The 21,736-nt window shown below is 39.3% G+C and overlaps 1 protein-coding gene across 7 annotated transcripts in view; it reads right to left on the minus strand.

Moving 5' to 3' along the window:
- amot (angiomotin) overlaps positions 1-21,736 on the minus strand; it is an 87,653-nt gene that overhangs the window by 58,331 nt on the left and 7,586 nt on the right. For 2 of the 7 annotated variants that reach the window (XM_081615151.1, XM_081615152.1), the window contains exon 2: positions 4,608-4,668. The exons of 4 other annotated variants lie outside the window; for them this stretch is intronic. In XM_081615151.1, the coding sequence (XP_081471277.1) occupies positions 4,608-4,668 (61 nt within the window). Of the gene's footprint in view, positions 1-2,241; positions 2,276-4,607; positions 4,669-21,736 lie in introns of those variants that run through there. One more of the 7 variants, XM_081615158.1, reaches the window with a different exon arrangement.

A 21,736-nucleotide genomic window follows, 5' to 3' on the forward strand; every position in this document is an offset into this window, starting at 1 on the left:
TACACTTGTCTTTTACATGTTGCAGTAATTGAATATTTTGAGACAATTGGTTTGCATAAATTTAAGTAACTACAACCTATTTTTCTGCTCCACATACTTGGCTAGCAATGTTCCAGTTTGCTTCCCAGTCTGAACTTCTGCAGAAGAGAGGAGCAGATCTTGATTCAGTCAAACCTTCTATCCTGTGTCTCCTGTACTCTGATATTCTACTACATCCACTCTGTGAAAGCTTTGCTTGCTGGTCTTCTTCATGCTTTGAATGCAGCATCTGGTTTCTCTTACAGGCACCCAACTTGCACCTGATTGGCATGTTAGCCTTTCGATTCCCTCCCAGTGAGGCGATGCTTCACAAAGCAAACTGTTTGTCAAACTGTTGATCTCCCTTATGGTTGTTTCAGAACATGAGAAGATATGGTGACTTTAGCAGCTCATGCACCTTTTTACTAGATGACAGACCTAAAAGTAAATACCTTTAAATTATTAATAAATACGTACAATTTCATAATTATTCAATCCAGCGGTTATAGAAGTTTAGTAGTAATATAATTCAGGGATTGTGGCTTGTTAATGTCAGTGTTTCTGCTACTGGAGTGAGACAGTAAGAAGACAAGGAATAGGGTTAGAAAAGGATTTAGAAAGAAAATAGTTGATAGTTGTATTTACTGGGCTATGACTAGTTATCAGAACAGAATGAGACCTGTAAAACTGATGGGTCCATGTGAGCAAGGAGGGAACCAGTTATATGCTCCAACAATGTATCACTCTGTAGGAAATATGTTTGGACACAAGGAGCAGGAACATCACGACATCCTTATATCAGATATTTTTCATCCTTATATCAGTGATTTAAAACTATTTTTAATACCATGCAGCAGACCGCAAAGTTGTGCATGAATGTAAAAGTCAATTATTTTCTTCACCGGTAGAAAAGTGTAATGTGTTTATTATGAGGATTAACCAAGCTGAGGGAAAACAAAGGAAAGGGAGAAATAAATATTCATTGATACAGAACCGAATCAGCTTATAAAAGCTACATACTGCACCTTTAAGAGAATTGTAAAGCACACCCTCTTCAAAAATTGGTAGAAACTCCTTAAGCATAGGCTTCAGATGGACTAAGTGCTTCAAAGACCTCAACACAGACATATTCAGAATATGGACTTCAACTACCACATTCCGTTAGTTTAAGCGATTAATGAACCACATCAAAAGTGTTTTCCATGTTGCAAAAATAAAGGATTGTTCATCAGTGATTCAAACTCCTCTTTTTAGATCAAGGTAAAATTTTCACTTCATTGGAAATCTTGACTCAAGAGCCTGGAGGAAGAGTGTAGAGGGACAGAATCCATATTGTCTGAGTTCTAGAGTGATGTTTCCACAGTCAGTGATGATTTGGAAAGTGATGTTATCTGCTGCTGTTGGTTCAACTTTGTACTCAATTCCTTAGTCAGTGCAGCCATTTATTAGAAAATTGGAATGCCCTTCACATGTTTATGGAAATCCTGATTTTATTTTCCAGCTGCAGTTGGCACCTGTCCACATTTTTAAAGTACTTATATCTGCTTCAAAGGCAATTAACCAGCAAACTGGCTTTAACTAAACCTCTCAGATAATCTTTGTATCTTTAGGAAGAAGAGGAGAAAACAACAAAAGTAAGCTAAAAGTCTCTATTAAAGCAACTTTAATTTCTTTATCACATCATTAGATTCAAAAGTGAAAATCCTTTATTACAGAAAAGTGCTTGTAATATAGTATATTCTCCATAGTAAATTCATGTGTTGAACAATTATTATATTTATGGCATATGAATGCAACAAAAATAATTGCATTCATATTTATTGGAATAACCCACCTTTTAAAAATATTCTAATTTATCAACAAGAAAGACCTATTTAACCTGATTTTGAAGAAAACAAAACAAACAAAATCAAGTGAAGAAAAAAGAAAGTGGACAGAGAAACAAAGAGACCATAGGTTTCACCTTTGACCTCAATCAGATCCCCAAACGTCTTGTTGATTTGATGGCACAGAAGACCAATAAAATAGGTAGACAAAGTAAGGTGTCACTGCTTTTATAGAACCTCACACCCACAAGTTAGTATTTTACCACCACAAACATCAGTTCAAATAATTTTAATTAAAAAACAGTACCTGAGGCAGTTTTCTGATAGAAAAATGTAAACTTGAGGGACATTAGTTGACTCAAGAGATAATACCTTGCACTAAAAGTATTGTAACTACCTGGACAGAGAACAGTAGATTGGAGAACTTGAAGTTGTCTCTGAAAAGGAAGTTGTGTTTTGTTGTCGATTAGCAAAAGCAGAAAGTTTTTAATTAATTACATAATCTCATCTAGTTCCTTCTTCATAACATCTTTGTAAAAAACAAAGGAACAACTTAATTTCTTGATAGTAAAAAAAAAAGTATGTGCAACCTAGTCCAACTCTTTTCACATATGCATTGAACTTTCTAGACATTCTTAGTGTTCAATAGAATAATTGCATTCAGGCGCAATTTAACTCCAAAGTAGGAGAGTGGATTCATTTTGAAAAACTGCTTCTACATTAGATTACATGCTTTAGGAACCTAGCAAATTTTTTCGTCGGTTGGATTTTTCCAGTTTGAATACAGTAAAGTAGAAGATTTGCATAAATTAAATTAATGTAAATACAAACATAAACATAGTATATCTCAAAACACTAGGTTAAAAGCAACTGCTAGTATCAGGAGTATTTTTTGTCAATTATATTGCACAAAATAATCTTGAAAGAAATTATATAACCCTATTCTTTAATAAGAAATATTGATGTTTAATTTTTGTTATCTATGGAAGTTACAAAAAATTATACTTCAAGTCACTAAACTCTGCCTCAAAAGATGGTAATATGAACTTTCACTGCCCAGAATTTTTAAACTTCACAATTTTCATGCAGTTCATGGTGGATTCACTGTCATGTTGCAGAGTTCTGCTTTAGCGTAATCTTGTTAATAGCTTTATACTTTCCCAAGCACTGGTCTGAGGTTTGAACTAAGTAAATCTTTTTTATAAAGCTGAGAAAAATGTTCTTATCATGCATTTCTTTGCTTTAAGAATTGAGATAAATGTATTCAATACCAGCAATTGTTCTTACGACTTTTCACATAAAATGTAAAAAAAATGTCTTTAGTTTTTGTTGTTGAAATTGAAATGAAAAACCTGTATATCCAAAACTGTTATAATAGCATCAGTGGCGCAACTACACATTATTCAGGTGGATGCGAAAACATAGATCGGCGCCCCCCTTCCCCCCGAGGGAAGGAACGTCAGGGTGAAGGAGCGACGCTCACTCAACCCCCCCCCCCGGGGCGACGATACGTGAAAGGTAAAACTCGCTACATTTACCTCGTTATGTGCGCGAGGTAAGGCGCGCTGAAATGTATGGGAGAACATCGGCGTGCCGCCCCCTCCAGACGGGGTTTTGGCGCCCCCTCTGGTGCTGCGCCCCTATGCGTTGCATACCCTGCATACCCACTTTTTGCGCCACTGAATAGCACACTTTATTGTATTAGCCACATTATTTTGAAAAACAATAAAAAAAATCATGGTCTTATTTTTTTAATATGCACTGTAAAAAAAAAAAATTATCTACCCAAAATGGCTGAAATTACAAGAAAACAAACATTTTGGTGCACACATCCTCTCACCTTGCCAACAAAAACCTTGATCAGAATAAGGTTAAGTAGCATTGTTAAAGTATAGTCTTCATCCTCATATTCTCAGACCCTACACCATCAATTTGATTAGCTTAAATTGACCGGTGTTGAATTTATATGGCAAAATAACAACAATAATAATATTGTAGTACAGAACCAATGCCTGGAAAGTCTAATCTGTAATTCTGAATTAGCTTTAAATGAAACTCATCAAATTCTGTAGCATTCTGTTATGTTATGCGTAATGTCCTCTTTTTTATCTGAACCTGAATTTTTCCAATATTTTTGAATGAATGGCTTCTATCAAGTTCATGTGTGTACTAGAGGTAAAAGTATTTTGGATCTGTCAAATGTAAGGATGATGTTGGGGTGTCTCATGGCACAGTGGTTAGAGTAGATGCCTTTATACAGAAGCTAGACCTCAACGCAGCTGTACTTATTTGACTCCTATCCTCAGCTCTTTTGCAGCATGTCTTTCCCCTTCCCATCTCTCTGCCAACTTCCTGTCAAATTACTGTCACATAAAGGGCACTAGTACCAAAAATGTTCTTAAAAAAGATAAAGTGACAAAGGCTTTTCAGAATATGAAAAAGCAAACAGCTCACACTTACAAAGTTACAACATACATCATTTGAACATTTCCAAAGCTGAGTCAAAGAAATTAGAAATATTCACCTTAAGACATAAGCATGCATTTTAATTCAACATTCAACAATGTTGAAGAAACCAACCCAGATGTATTTTAAATTTCACAACATTTTCAGTGGTCAGAAAAAGTATTGGGTAAAACAACCAGAGTTCTGAATCCAGTTAAGGAGAAGTGAAAGAATTGACAATAATAATAATGGTTTCTACTGACAAAGCTGAATGTCTAACACTTTACACCCATTTTACAAAGAGGAAAAGATTATTACATGTTGAGCTTCCCGTTATCCTTGTCACTCTCAAGGATGAAGATGCTTTTTTCCGAAACATCTGTAGGTAAATGAGACAAAAAGGGAAAATGCCTGTTTTAAAAGGATTTTCAATCATTTTCTTTAAGAGGAGTGTCCGGTGACTGGGTTATTTTTTCATAGCATTCAGCTTTCCGACATTTGCTGGGGACATGAGGGGGAGGGAAATCAAACTGCACTGGTTTTTATGAACATATAATAAAAACACAAGTTTGTATTTCTAACCACATTAGGACTATGTATGTACTTTCATTTATTTAGTTAGATAGTCAATTTGTGGTGAAACATAAGCAGTTACATTAAATTTGCAGGCGTTTACACACCTACACGTACACCAGCAGTGTACGTGTAGGTGAGCATGAAAGAGTGAGTGACAGATTGTAGTGGAAAGAACTTTGAAGTCTTCTGGGACTAGATAAAGTGTATGGGCCATTTTATTTATATTGCATGCTTGTTACTACGAGGGGCAGTTTAGGACAAAAACTATGTTTTGTCTCACACACTACTAAAAACTCATACACACACAAAATATTAAAATTGCACATACTATTAAAATGTCACACACACATACAATTTTTCTCTCTCTCTCACACACACACACACACACACACATACTATTCTGAGTGATAGGTCGAAAATGTATGTGTGTAAAATAACACTAGGCTGAATGGAATGAATGAATGGGGATGAGACTAGTACTTTTCTGTGTGAAAGACAAATTTTTTGCATGTGTGAGAGAAACTCATTTTTTGGTATGTGTGAGAGTTGTCACGGAAGAGGCGGGGCATAATTTGGAGCTCAAATCGTGCATGCGTTGATACCACAGTGAAGTTAGCTTCAAATTGGATATTGACGCTCCCCGGTGTAAGCGGCGTTTAGCTCAAGGTTGATCCAATTTATGAACGCTAATTTCGGCCAGCCGTTCTCTACCGCTCCCTCCTCAAGTGCTCGAGCCTAAGTACTTAGAGCCTAAGTCACGGGTACTTAGAGCCTAAGTCAGGGGTGGGCAATCCTGGTCCCCGAGGACCTCCTGCAACTCTTGGATGTCTCCTTGGTCCAACACACTTGAATCCAGTAACTGAATCACCTCCTAAGTGCAGTCAAGTTCTCCAGAGTCCTGCTAATGACCTCATTATTTGACTCAGGTGTGTTGAAGTAGAGATACATTTAAAAGTTACAGGAGACCGGCCCTCGAGGCCTGGATTTGCCCAGCCCTGGCCTAAGTGAACCTCCGAGCACTGGAGGGGGGAGGCGGAACTAACGCTTAGAGGCATTAGAGCCGACTATGTGTCCTACCCATAAATCCAGCATACCTTATGGTAATGCGCATGCGCACATCGATGTCACGTCACATACTGCTTACTCAGCAGATTTCTTATAAATCCGTCATACCTGCGTATTTTATTTCTCAGAGGATTACGGTAAATTTTATTTAATTGAGCCTCTATATTAATCAAACATATTAACATAAATGACTTTTGCTGTTTCCAATATTGTTACCATACTATAAACAAGACATTAGTCCCGTTTAGTGTCACAATTACTACAATACTGTTTGACTACAAATTTGGTCTGCAGCGGGATATTTTGTCCCTTTTGCTAATCTACCTGTAAGATGATTTATTTTTCCTTTTCAATTAATATGGTTTTATGCAAAATCAGTTATTTACTAAAGATGTTCCATAGCTGTGGAATTGTGCTGAACCTTTAAGAGGAGCTGATTCTTCTTCGTGTTTTCTTTTTTTTTATAAGGGCAGAGAAGCATAGACATAATATAAGAGTAGACCCCGCATTGGCTGCTCCGGCGCAATAAATACGGCAGCCATCTTGGAGAGGTCGTCCCTCCTACTTTGCTCAACCAAAACAACAAATGCCTCAGCACTGAGGGATATTGTTGTTCGGATCGATGGACTATTGATGTGAGGCTCCACAAACAACATTTCACAAGTAAGATGGACATTTTATTGTGTATATTTTGTGATTAGAATATTACTTTACTGTATTTATGTCCACCGGTGAGATACCAGCTAATATTAGCTACAGTTCTTGGTGTAATACGGGTTCAGCCGCTATGAAGGCTGAGATTCCATAAATCTAAAAAAATTTATTATTCTCTAACATTGACTTAGATTATCTGACACAAGAGCCTATATTAGAAATGAAACAATATAACATATATTATATAAAACCTATATTACGTGTTATAACATTCACCAGCAAAGTTTAAACAGGCGGTAAAGACTATTATTTATATGTAAATTCTTTCACTCTGTCAAAAGTAAGATAGCTCCCAAATCTTCCGTTTATGTTTTGAAGGTTTCCTAAAGGTACGATGTGAGAAAGAAGAGGGAAATATCTTTAAAGAGAGACGGATTCACTGTACAGCACGTGATGAGTCTCGCATCGGATTTTGGACTCAATCTCAGCTGCTGAATCTCTCTGAAGCTAGAATTCGTCGGCTGAAAAACATATATATATACATATAAACATATATCCAATATATATTAGTCAGTATTAATCATTTATTTGTGCCATTAATCATTATTTACTTGTGTTTGTATAGTTATATAAATTTGTATTGATATTACTAAATAACTTATTAAATAAAGTATGAACGGCTGTGTGCTTTTTAATATTCTCATCATACATCAATTTCAGAATATTCCATTCCGATTCTATTGTTATAGCCACTAAGCATATTTAAATATGCTGAACTATGTATTAAAAACATACTTAAAAAATACAATTGTTTACAAATGTAGCTTTGATAGATGTTTGAATATGGTTTCCAATAACGAAAAGGCGTGTTATGATCGATTAAATGCGCTGATCCGTCATTGTGCCTTGTTATGTTCACTGTTTTGTTATCTAATTTGTGCTAAACAATGCCATCTAGTGGTCATTCTTAGTAGTTGTCAAAAAGCAGTAGGGAAAATAGAAACGGGAAGTACAGCATAGTTTCAGCCGCATGGCAGTTCCTCAGTCCTACTTACGTTGTTTTCTTGCTCGCTAAAGCATCATCTGTAAGTATTATAAGTTTAATTAATTACATATGAGAATAGTTGTCTGAGACATCTTCATTTGTAGAGAATTTATGTATTTTTCTGTTAGAAGTAAATTCGACCTGATGCTAAGCTAACTCGGACCACTAGTCTATGTATAAAAACGGTGTATGTAGTGATGTTGACATTGTTACTACAGCAACAATACTTATATGTATTTCTTTGTTATCTCGTTACAGTTTCACAGAAAATTGATGTCACTAAAACTTCAAGACGTCATTCCAGAGTCTGTGCATTTGTTCTGTTTAGCTGTTTGGATAGCTAGTGTCATTTGGCTGGCGAGACCTATACAGTGAAAAGATGGCATCACAGTGAGGAAAAAATAACTGAGCCCTTTGCACGGAGCTTCGCCATTGCAACACTTAAGTTAAAGTGCTACAGGCTCCTCAACCAGATCGACCTTCCATCATAAGGAACTGCATCTCTTCAAATGGCTGAAAGCAAATCTCAAATGACTGAGACTTGATCGGCTATTTCAAGGAAGTCACAGTCCACCGTCAGCTCCAGAGCTAGTATGGAACTGTTAAGAGCTAAAGCAAAAGCTGAAGGAGCTCAAGCCAGAGCCACATACGCTCTCAAAGAAATACAGATTAAAGTGGAGCAAGCCCGCCTTCAAGCCAGTCTCGATGCACTTCAAGCTGAGAAAGAAAAGGAAGCTGCTATTGCAGAGGCTAATTCACTAGAAGCTGGACTGATTCAACTGGGCTTAGAAACACGCAGCGAAGCCAGCGTCTCATTAAGAGACGCAAAGAACAACGCACTTGCTCAATACGTCCTAGTACAAACACCCATCACCACAATGGAGATGCCTACACAACCAAAGGTTGAAGATATCACCCCAACACACCCTCATGAATGTGTCATCAGACAGCAAGAAAACATAACAAAAGACACCTCCTCGGATGACACAGAAAACTTTCTTCAACCTCCTAGGAACATGATGGCACCCCAATTTGCTCCCTTGAATCCAACACATTACACCGCCACTCCAGTAGGTGGCAACTGTGTGCCAACTCAACCTACTTATGACCTTGCCAAATACCTAGCTTGCAGTCAACTAATAACTTCTGGCCTTACAAATTTTGATGACCAACCTATGAACTACTGGGCATGGAAATCATCCTTCAAAGGTGCCATTGTGGGTCTCGAGCTGTCTGCGGGAGAAGAGCTTGATTTACTCATATGCTACCTGGGTAAGAACTCCAGCAAATAAGCCAAACAGATAAAGGCTGCTAATATCAGGAGCCCTGTAGCAGGTTTAATGATGGCTTGGGAAAGACTTGAGGAAATCTATGGCTCTCCAGAAGCCATAGAGCAGGCACTTTTCAATAAGGTGGAAAGTTTTCCCAAAATCACAGCCAGAGAAACCCTCAAACTGTGTGACCTAGCTGATCTGTTGCTGGAGCTGGAAGCTGCCAAGACGGATGGCTTTTTACCTGGCCTGTCCTATTTGGACACATCAAGAGGAATTCAACCAATAGTTGAAAAACTACCTCACAACATTCAAGAGAAGTGGATGTCTTATGGTTCAAAGAACAAACGTGAATACAATGTGGGTTTCCCCCCTATCAAAGTTTTCACGGACTTTATACGCACCGAAGCTAAAACCCTTTTACAGACCTAAGCTTTAATCTGTACAGTTCTAATCATTCACGCATAACAGATGGAAAACAAGGACAAGAAAGGTTTTCTAAAGTGCCTATATTCGTCCACAAAACACAGATATCAACTGTTAACAAGGTGAATGCAGAGGAGAGAAAAGCCTCAAGTCCAAATAAACTGTGCCCAATTCATAACAAACCCCATCCTCTTCAAAGGTGCAGAGGATTCAGGGAGAAACCCTTAGAGGATCGCAAACAGTTTCTCAAGAAATTCAACATCTGCTTTCGATGTTGTGCCTCTACTTACCATCTTGCAAAAACTGCACTGTTGAAACCATCTGTACTGAGTGTGATAGCTTTAGTCACATTTCCGCCCTCCACCCAGGTCCAGCACCATGGGAGTCTAAGTCGTTGTCTCCCCCTTTACAGCAGGGCGGGGAGAATGACAAAACAGACACCCAAGAAGTCACCGCCAGGTGTACAGAGGTGTGTGGAGAAGGAGTGAATGCCAGAGAATGTTCAAAAATAATACTTGTGAATGTTCATCCAGCTGGACAAAGAGGTTAGTCTAAAAAAATGTACGCAATTTTAGATGAACAAAGCAATCGCTCACTCGCACGTTCCCAGTTCTTTGACCTTTTCCAGATTAAAGGGCCAAATCATGTGCACATTAAAAACATGTGCTGGGCTCGCAGACGTGACAGGTAGAAGAGCTTCAGGTTTCATTGTGGAGTCAGTAGATGAGAAGATAAGTCTTCCCTTGAATGAAATTCTACAAAATTTCATTGCATTCACTCCTTGAATGCAATGAAATTCCTAATAACCGCTCTGAGATACCTACTCTAGAAGCTGCTCGTCACCATACTCATCTGGAACGTATTGCCAGTATGATTCCACCTCTTGATCCAAACGCTGACATAACACTTCTGTTAGGCAGAGATGTGCTCAGAGTACACAAAGTCAGAGAACAAATAAATGGCCCAAACGATTCCCCAATCGCACAAAGATTAGATCTAGGTTGGGTGATCGTTGGCAACGTCTGTCTTGGAGAAACGCATAAGCCTGAAAGTGTGAACAGCTACAAAACATACATCTTGGATAACCGTCGCTCAAGTTATCTCCAGCCTTGTAATAGCCAAATCAAAATCAGAGACATTTACATACAGGTCTGAACCCTGCAACAAACTGGACAGTTTAGGACAACAAGTCTTCACAAGCACTGCAGACGATCACAAACTGGCGCCATCAGCTGAGGATCAGCAGTTCATGCATATCATGGACTCGCAATTCTACCAAGACAGAGACAATAGCTGAGTAGGGCCTCTGCCGTTTAGATCGCCACGGCGCCGCTTACCCAACAACAAGCAGCTAGCTCATGATCGCCTTATGTTCCTTAGACGCACGCTGGACAATGCCCTCAGATGAAAGCCCATTTCCTTGAGTTTATGGAGAACATGCTGAGTAGAGGCCATGCAGAAGTTGCTCTACCTCTTAGTAAGGACCAAGAATGTTGGTACTTATCCTTGTTTGGGGTTTATCACCCTAAGAAACCCAACAAAATCCGAGTCGTTTTAGACTCGAGTGCACCATATGAGGGTGTCTCACTCAATGACATATTACTCACTGGTCCTGACCTCAACAATAGTCTGGTAGGAACATTGATGAGATTTAGGAAGGAACAAGTGGCTGTGACTGCAGACATTGAGCATATGTTTCATTGCTTTGTCGTCACAGAAAACCACAGAGACTTTTTACGCTTTCTGTGGTACAAAGACAACAGTCTCTCCTGTGAAGTTATTGAGTACTGTATGCGAGTGCATAACTTTGGGAACAGTCCCTCTCCCTCCGTCGCTATATACGGTCTGCGGAGAGCTGCCGCTGATGAAGAAACGCACTTTGGAGAAGATGTGCGCAAATTCATTGAGCGGAATTTCTACGTTGATGACGCGCTGAAGTCATTTGCCACTGAAGAAGAAGCAGTTCATATTCTAAGTGCAGTACACTCTTGCATCCTCTAACCTCTGGTTACACAAAGTGACCTCTAATAGGCCAGCTGTTCTAGAAGCTTTCCCACCTGAGGATCAAGCTAAAGACATTGAGAACTTGGATATTTTTGCTGAGAACTTGCCTGTACAGTGTAGCCTGGGATTGTTTTGGAACACAAATACGGACAATTTCACGTTCCAGTTTACAGACGATCAAAAGCCCTTTACACGAAGAGGTGTCCTCTCTACAGTGAATAGTCTCTATGATCCACTCGGATTTCTCGCTCCAATTACAATTCAAGGCATGTTGTTACTGCGGGAGCTTAACAGTCTAACAGAGGAGTGGGATGCATCCTTTCCAGAGAGCATGAAGGCTGCGTGGACTAAATGGAGAGACTCACTTCAACACTTGCAACATCTCCAAATACCGTGGCCTCACACTTCCCTCTCAACAGCAAATGCCCAAAGAAGAGAACTTTGTGTTCTCTTCTTTCAGTGAAAGCCATTTCTGCCGTTGCCTACATAAAGGTCTCAACAACAGACAACACAGAAGTTGGTTTTGTGTTCGCAAAGACAAAGTTGGCTCCTCAAGCAGGTCTGACAGTTCTGAGATTGGAGCTATATGCTGCAGTTCTCGCAGTTGAAGTCGCAGAGCTGATCTTAGCAGAAATGGACTGTGCATTTGATGACGTTGTGTACTACACCGACAGCAAGGTTGTATTGGGGTACATATACAACCAGTCACGCAAATTTTATGTCTACGTACACAACAGAGTTCCGCGCATCCTCCAGTCCACTCACCCAACTCGGTGGAAACACACAGTATCCGAACTCAATCCCGCTGACCACGGGTCCCGATCTGTACCAGCAGGACTGCTGAGTGGTACCACATGGTTTGAAGGACCACCCTTTCTCATAAAATCTTCTGTGCAGCTTTCATCTCAAGAAACATACGGCCTCGTTGACCCTGCACAAGACATAGAGGTACGTCCTGAGGGGGTTACGAACTTGACACAAGTTGAAAGAAGTACTTTAAGTCCTGAATGTTTCAAAAGATTTTCCAAATACAGTACCCTCAAGAGAGCAATAGCGCAATTGAGCCATATTGCCTATTCCTTTACCCACTCTGACCAGGCTACTGGCTGCTATGGCTGGCATATGTGTCGACCGACAGAAGAAGAGATGGAAAAGGCACAGGCCTGCATCATAAAAGTGTTCAGAGAGAGTTTTACAAGGAAGAAATCAAGTGTCTCCTTGAAGGAACCAGGATCCCTTCTCAAGCAGTCTTTGGAAATTACACCCAATTCTTGACAGTCACAGTCTTTTAAGAATTGGGGGTCGAATAGCACAGTCAGAACTGGGCATTGTCACTACTAATCCCCTCATCATTCCTGGTCGACATCACCTAGCGATTCTGCTTATACGTCACTTCCATGAAGCTGTCAAACACCAAGGGAGACATTTCACAGAAGGAGCTATTAGAGCGGCAGGATTTTGGCTTGTTGGAGCTAAGCAATCTATCAGCACAGTCATTTTCAGATCTGTCACCTGCAGGAAGTTAAGGGGGAAGACAGAATGTCAGCAAATGGGAAGTTTGCCTTCTGAAAGATTGCAAGTTGCACCACCCTTCACGTACGTTGGTGTCGATGTGTTCGGCCCTTGGAACGTAGTTTTGCGACGCACAAGAGGTGGACAAGCCAACTCAAAATGGTGGGCCGTTATGTTCTCATGTATGTCTACGAGAGCAGTCCACATTGAGTTAATTGGCCGTTATGTTCTCATGTATGTCTACGAGAGCAGTCCACATTGAGTTAATTGAGTCAATGAGCACTGACAGTTTCATTAATGCCCTGAGACGTCTTTTCGCCATCAGAGGTCCGGCAAAGCAGATCAGATCAGACTGTGGTACAAATTTTGTTGGTGCTGCCCGAGCACTGAAAATGAGTAAAACTGACCCTGGCTTCCAGAACATCTAAAACTACTTGAGTCAGCAAAACTGCTCTTGGATTTTCAATCCACCCCACGCATCGCACATGGGAGGTGCTTGGGAACGGATGATCGGGATTGCTAAGCGCATCCTCGACTCCATGTTTCAGGTCTGCAAAAAAGCGCAGTTAACCCATGAACTTCTGTCAACCTTTACGGCCCAAGTATCTGCCATTATGAACGCACGTCCTCTTGTTCCAGTATCATCTGACCCTGAGTCACCCCTTATTCTCACACCAGCATTGTTGCTCACTCTAAAAACTGGATCTTCACGCCCTCCACCAGGAGACTTTAAGAACCGCATAATGCTAAAAGAACAGTGGAAAAGAGTACAGAGTCTTGCGGACACATTCTGGGCTAAATGGAAGCGCAAATACATCTGCAGTTTCGCCATAAGTGGCAGAACAAGAGACCAAGCCTTAAGGATGGAGACATAGTGCTGCTCAAAGATACTCAAGTGAAGAGGAACGAGTGGCCTATGGGAGTTGTCTCAAAGATCTTTCCAGGCCAAGATGGACTAGTCAGAAAGGTTGAGGTAACGACCTCAAATGGGGACTGTAAAAGGACATTTTGCCGCCCAGCCACTGAAGTGGTTTTGCTTATGTCTTCAAATGACCTTAGTGCTTGAATGTTTATGAGGGACTCTAATGATCCCAGGCGGGGAGTGTTCTGTTCACTGTTTTGTGCTAAACAATGCCATCTAGTGGTCATTCTTAGTAGTTGTCAAAAAGCAGTAGGGAAAATAGAAACGGGAAGTACAGCATAGTTTCAGCCGCATGGCAGTTCCTCAGTCCTACTTATGTTGCTTTCTTGCTCGCTAAAGCATCATCTGTAAGTATTATAAGTTTAATTAATTACATATGAGAATAGTTGTCAGAGACATCTTCATTTGTAGAGAATTTATGTATTTTTCTGTTAGAAGTAAATTCGACCTGATGCTAAGCTAACTCGGACAACTAGTCTATGTATAAAAACGGTGTATGTAGTGATGTTGACGTTGTTACTACAGCAACAATACTTATATGTATTTCTTTGTTATCTCGTTACAGTTTCACAGAAAATTGATGTCACTAAAACTTCAAGACGTCATTCCAGAGTCTGTGGAGTTTCTGCATTTGTTCTGTTTAGCTGTTTGGATAGCTAGTGTCATTTGGCTGGCGAGACCTATACATGCCTGCTAAATGCATAACGCTGAGTGGAGTGGTGGACCGCTCCAAGATGGCCACCCTAAATCTCGTCAGTCAAGTTATGTCTATGTCGTCAGCGACAATAGGCAAGAGCGGTCCATGAGGCGTCTATCCATCCATCTATCCATCCATCCATTTCTTCCGCTTATCCGGGATCGGGTCGCAGGGGCAGCAGCTTCAGAAGGGAGGCCCAGACTTCCCTCTCCCCAACCACTTCTTCCAGCTCCTCCGGGGGAATCCCAAGGCGTTCCCAGGTCAGCCGAGAGACATAGTCGCATGAGGCGTCTATTCTTATATTTTATGTCTATGCCTCATTGCAGCAAACAGAAAGGGGCGGGGATGGACCACTGTCAGTCTCATACCTTATTTGGAAATGGGACCATTGCACTCCAGAAGTGAAGGGGGCGCTATTTCTTATATTATCCGCGGTCTCCCGTTTTAATGTTCTTTTGAAATCTGTGAGATAGCTTCATCTTAAGGAAGGACTTTCTCTCTCAGCATATATTAGAACTTCTTTTATTTACTTCAGCGCAGCTCACAGTTTTAAACAATTTCCGTTGCTTTCTGTGTACTTCTAAATCTGCTCCTTAGTCGCATCTTTTCGGGCCTGCTACGGCCTCTACTGGCGTGGGGGGGGGGACATAATACCTGAAAGTTGGTTCCAGTTCACTCGTTGGCCAACCTGTTGAAACTATGGCAAATTTTAAATACCAGGACAGTCGGCTCAATTTTGCTGAAAACACTGGCTACAATTTTAAGAAACGTCAATCTATCTTTTAAGAAGACCCAATGATCTCAGGGTTATCTAACAAGTGCAACTCGTGCAAAACCTCTAGTTAGTTAGAGGTAACATTAGCTAACATTACCTCTAGTTAAGTAATGTTAATATTTTAACAATGAGTTAAAATGTTAAAACTTAGAAATTTAACTTAAGTTTTAAGTCATCTCAAGTTTTAACTGTTGAGTGCTTTAGCTTTTCATCTCCTCGGCTGGTTTAGTCACATGAGCTGCAGACTAACAGACAATCTTTTAAGAATACTTTGAATGGCAGGAAAAATAGTAGGTAAATAGTAGTGAAACCAAAAACAACTCTGTCTAAACTGTTTAGAGCATCCATCCTCTTTTCTTCCTCAGTTTGAGCTCATGAAGGCGTTACTGTGTTCCTCTGGTAAATATAGAACATCTATTTGACGTCATTCATTGACAGTGCAATAATTATTCTTAGCCAAATTAAATGATAACATTTACCTATAGCATGCTAAGTGTTTTACTTGATGCACAAATTGTTGATATTATGATTATATTAATGAGTTTTATTTTATTGTTTGAGTCAAAGAAAAATTTCCACCTTGGAAGACTAAATAGTTTAATTATATTTTTTCCTATGTATAGGACTCTACCAACAAAACAAAAATGTGGATTATTGCTTGTTTAACAATCCAGGTTATTCATCTGTGAACCTAATTAATTTGTTTGTTATTGACTTTTGCTCAATTAAATTTCTTATATATACATTGGATATGGTATTTTTATTGTTGTTGATAATGTTGTTTTTAAAGTCTTTTTTTTGTTCCTCCTATAATTTATGGAGATATATAGATATTATTTATAATGTATAAAGGTATTGTTTATGTCACCTAATTAGCTCTACATCCTAAAGAAAAATATGGTATTTTAGAAGATAATTTATCTTTCACGTTGCCAGTAATGGCGAAATTAATAGCAAATAATAAAGATTTTGTGGTATTCTCGTTTAGTGACGTAATTATATTAGTTGTGCTACCACCCCCACGCCACTAGAGGCAGTAGCTTCAGATTAAGAAGTACACAGAAAGCTACGGAATTTGTTAAAAGCTGTGAGCTTCGCTGAAGTAAATAAAAAAGAGAAATTGAAATACATGCTCAGAGTGAAACTCCTTCCTACAGATGAAGCTATATCACAGATTTCAAAAGAAAATTAAAGCGGGAGAACGCGGATAATATAGGAGATAGCGCCCCCTTCACTTCCGGAGAGCAATGGTCCTATTTCCAAATAGAGCTTTGCAGTTGACGTCACAGCGTATGACGTTTACGTCGCTCGGCTCCATTTTTGCAGCCCACAGACCAAAACAAACTAGTCAGTATGGACCTTACCACAGGGTCCGCCTTTCATTGGCTAATGCCCATTTTACGTCACAGCGCAGCTATCACGTGGGTTACCGGTTCACAAACTCATGCTAATGTACATTGTGGACTACCAGACCGACAGAAAGTTAGTGGCTTCAGGACTCGAAAGAAAATGGTTTTCCGTCAGTGGGGTATCTGTACAGGCAATGTCAGGTATCCTGATCATATATATATATATATATATATATATATATATATATATATATATATATATATATATATTATATATATATATAAAGAGAGAGAGAGAGAGAGAGAGAGAGAGAGAAACACTGCAGCGAGGCTGAAATAAGAAATGACTAGAACAGGGGTGTCAAACTCCAGTCCTCGAGGGCCGCTGTCCTGCAACTTTTAGATGTGCCTCTGCTGCACCACACCTGAATAGAATAATTAGGTCATTAGCAAGGCTCTGGAGAACTTACCTACACAAGAAGGAGGTAATTAAGCAATTTGATTCAGGTGTTTTGTACCTGTGGCACATCTTAAAACTGCAGGACAGCAGCCCTTCAGGACTGGAGTTTGACACCCCTGGACTAGAAGGATAAAATACAATTAAACTATAGTCATTAAAGGAGGTTGGACATGGACTCAGACAAATAAGGACAGAACCTTAACTAAAGAATTAACCTAACTACCAACACTATAAGGGACTGAAAATAAGGAAAGCAATAATATACTAAATACCTCAAATAATATTAAAAGGACCATAAAGGGCTAAACCAGGGGTGTCCAAAGTCAGTCCTCTGGCTCCGGCATTCTGCACGTTTTAGTTCTCTCCCTGCTGGTAGCAACAACCTTTTCAGCTTGTCAATGTTCCTTAGGTCTCTAACGAGCCATCATTTGATCCAGGTGCGTTAAACCAGGGAGAGACTAAAACATGCAGGATGCCGGGGAACCAGGACCCACTTTGGGCTCCACTGGGCTAAACTAAAGTGAACTAAAACATGAAGCTAAATAAAATGAAAAGCAAAACAAACCCAAAAACCCAGTGTCCTGACAGATGTCTGATTATTTAATTGTTTACTTTAATCACATAAAATGTTTATTTAAAAATATAATCTTTCATCACATGTATGTTTATTACCTGAAATATTTTAAATATCAAATTTTTACTTTAAATGTGATCAATTTCTTCACCTGTTTACATGCAACTGGAAGTGTGTTTATCAAATGTTTCATGTATGTTTACCACATGAAATTATTGAATGAGAGAAAACGGCCACTTCCAACTGTACACATATTTCTGCAGCCTTGCTGATCTCCTCTCCTGGCGTTTCCTCCTCAGCCTCTCCAACTTGCTCATCTACAGTCTCTTGCGGTATTATTTATCTCTTCTGGGGTAAATAATGAAAACAGTCTCAGTAACTTGTTGATGGTTTTGCTGTATCGCCTCTTTAATTGACACCCATGTCGGTCCGACGTTGTGCCGTTGACCTCGCAGTGACCCATATTCAGCGCTGGACCCCAGTCAGGATTGAGCTCATCCATTTCATACGTCGGTCTGCCTTTAAGAGGACAGAACACACTCGGACTATGCTACCTAAACAATATTAGCCCGACCTAAACAAGGTTGACCCACTTAAATGAACTCAACATAAACGGAACATGAACACTCGGACAAAATCATAGCAAAAAATTATGACACAACATCAACAAAGCAAATTTAGACACTCACCAGAATGGAAATGTCTGGAAGAAACTTGTAGGTATCTGGGGAAGTTGGAGAACGTAATATCAGTGTCTCACCGCTGATACCAGGACATTCGTTTTCTTCTCGTTAGCTCCGATAGCTTAGCCTCCTCGCGTTGTTTCCAAGCAGGAAAATAGTGAAACTAAAGTCCATTTTCCATCTTTTTACCTTTTCGGTCGTGTGATCGGACATTATGCCCAATAGCGCAGCAAGTTTGTGCCATAGCTAAAATATCTGTGAGACAGTCGTTTTTGTCGGTGGTAACAAAGATGGCGGAGCGTGATGTCACTGCTCTAGTTGGAGGGGTATCAGCGCCATCTTTGGTGTCCATAAACATAACCGACAAAAACAACAGTCTCTCAGATATTTTTTAATCCAAGTTACTTAAAATAATTTAGCTATGGTACGAACTTGCTGCGTTATTGTCTTATATTGTTTAGGTAGCATAGTCCGAGTTTTGTCAGTGGACATCGAGGTTATTACATTATTGTGAAGTAAACTATTTTTCTAGTGTTATCAAATTTACAGTTTTAATACTGATGTGTTCTGATATGTCCTCTTAAAGGCAAACTGATGTGTGAAATGGATGAGCTCCATCCTGACTGGGGTCCAGCGCTGAATATGGGTCACTGAGGTCAACGGCACAACGTCGGACCGACATGGCGTCAATTAAAGAGTCGATACAGCAAAACCATCAACAAGTTACTGAGACTGTTTTCATTATTAACCCCAGAAGAGGTAAATAATAAAAACACAGTAGAGGCAACAGAAGAGGAGCAAGATGGAGAGGCTGAGGAGGAAGAAACCCAGGAGAGAAGATCAGCCAGGCTGCAGACTGAACAGGAACCATTTGTGTTGAAATAGTTGGAAGTGGCTGTTTTCTCTCATTTAATAATTTAAAGTATTAAACATTCATGAATCGTTTGATTCAAGTTGCATGTAAACATGTGAAGAAATGAATCACATTTTAAGTAAAAATTTGATATTTAAATATTTCAGGTTATAAACATACATGTAATGAAAAATTATATTTTTTAAATAAATATTTTATGTGATTATGTCATTTTGATATTATTAGAGGTATTTAGTGTAGTTAGAATTATATTATTGCTTTTCCTTGTTTGTCTGAGTCCATGTCAAGCCTCTTTAATGACTATAATTATATTTTATCCTGTTAGTTATTATTTCAGCCTCCCTGCAGGGTTTCTAGTAATGTTTATTTCTTAATTTGATCACCATAGGTTCAGTTATTCTTCCATGTCTGAGTCTGTAACTTTCTTTAGTTATTCTAGTTGGGTTATTTCTTTGTTTAGATCTAGTTTTTCTAGCTCTGTGTTCCTTAGTTCTTATTGTTAGATCAGCCTTGTTTCTATTTAGTTCTGGTTTCCCTCATATCTTTCTCTTCTAGTTCATCAGGTTTTCTTTACTCTTAGTGTCTTTTGTATTAGAAGTATTTTTCAGTTTCCCGTTTCCTCCCGTTTGTGTCCCAGCAGATCTCCTTAGTTTCCCTGTTCCACCTTCTCCTCAGCAGCTCCTGAGCCAAATGACTCTCACCTGCTGTCACTCTTCTCATTTAGGCCATTAAGCTGCTGAAGCTCCTCTTTTCAGTCACAACTCACCAGTCCAGCTTGTTACCCTGCTCACTTTGTTATCCCTTTGTTATCCCTTGTGTCTCCTGTTTCATTGTGTTTAGGATTTCCTTGTTTTTCCCGGATTTTGGATTTAGTTGTTTATTTTGTTCATTAAAATAACATCCACATAAAGTAAGTCTACTGCCTACTGCATTTGTGTCCACCGCCACATCATGACACAAACCAGATGAAAGAGCCCATCTTTAAACATTTATGTGTAATTAAACAATAAAGGTGACACATTTTATGAATTAGATCACACTTTAATAAATATTTGTTGTATTTAACATATTTCAGGTAAGTGAAGATATAATGAAATAGATCCTGTCCTAGAATTTTATGCATTGAACATTACGGGTAACAAGTGATGATCATCTGAGGTAATACATTTAGCTGTGTGAAGCTGACACCCCACCCACGTCAAAAAATTCAGCAAATAGTCTGAATGGTTAGTGCTCCGTTTGTGCAGTTAAAATTTTCGTTTGTGCAGTTTTGGTTTCTGAGATATTAAAAATTATTTTTTAGGTGATCCAGAGTTCACCATCACCCCATCTTGCTCCAAAACAAACCAAAGTGGTCTAGATCGTTAGTGCTGCGTTTGTGCAGGTTTGTGCAGTTAAAATTGTCGTTTGTGTAGCTTTGGTTTCTGAGATATTAAAAATTATAATTTTGGGTGATGACGTCACGGTCACCCACCGCAGTGAAGATGGTTCGAGCGCCGTGGAGTGAGCGGCGTTTAGCTCAAGGTTGATCCAATTGATGAACGCTAATGTCGGCCAGCGGTTCTCCACCGCTCCGGGCCGCAGCGCCGAAGCTTCACTTAGGAACTGTCAACAAATTACTGAACCAAACATTCCTGTCAAATAAATGTTAATAAATGACTTGAATTGTAACCGACTAACTAATTGTCGGTGCTAATTCATGCTTTAACATGAGACAAAATAGCATCTATTACATTTTAAAGTCATATACATTATTTTCAATAATTTTAATATTAAATAATATAGTATTTTCTTCAATAGCTTCCAGGTCATGTGAAGTATTGACTCAAAATCACTTTGAAATAATTATACTAGTCTGCACAGATGAGGCAGTCATTTGTTTTCCATTTTTTAGCATTTTTCTTTGTCAAAATTTAAGATGTTTTTGTAATAGCTTCCAAGACATGTGTTCTATTGATTCAAAACCACTTTGAAATTGTTTTACAAATCATTAGAGATGAGGCACCCTCATTTTTTCCCCATTTTAGATATTTTTCAATTTTTTACATAATTTAAATCTACAAATTAAAAAAAAGTGTTTAATAGCTTAAATTTCATGTGACCCACTGATGAGGAATAAAAAGGGTTAAATTGAATAAAAATGAGTGTGCACCACCTATAGGTGGTAGTATAATTTCACATTGACTTTGAGTTAATAAGACCCAATTAACTCATGGGTCTCATGACCCATAAGCTATTGAAGAAAAATCAATCAATCATTAAATCAATATATCAATCATCTTCCCCTTGTCCGCAGTCGTGTTGCAGGGTCAGCAGAGGCCCAGACTTCCCTCTCCCAGCCACTTCTTCCAGCTCCTCCAGGGGAATCCCAAGGCGTTCCCAGGCCAGCCAAGAAACATAGTCCATCCAGCGTGTCCTGGGTCTTCCTGTGGGCCTCCTCCTGGTAGGACATGTCCAAAAGACCTCACTAGGGAGGCGTTAAGAAGGCATCCTAATCTGATGCCTGACCCTCCTCAGCTGGCTCCTCTCGAAGTGTAAAATCAGCGGTTCTACTCTGAGT

This window comes from Poecilia reticulata, chromosome 14 (assembly GCF_904066995.2).
Source record: "Poecilia reticulata chromosome 14, P_reticulata-male-v2, whole genome shotgun sequence".
NCBI lineage: Eukaryota > Metazoa > Chordata > Actinopteri > Cyprinodontiformes > Poeciliidae > Poecilia > Poecilia reticulata.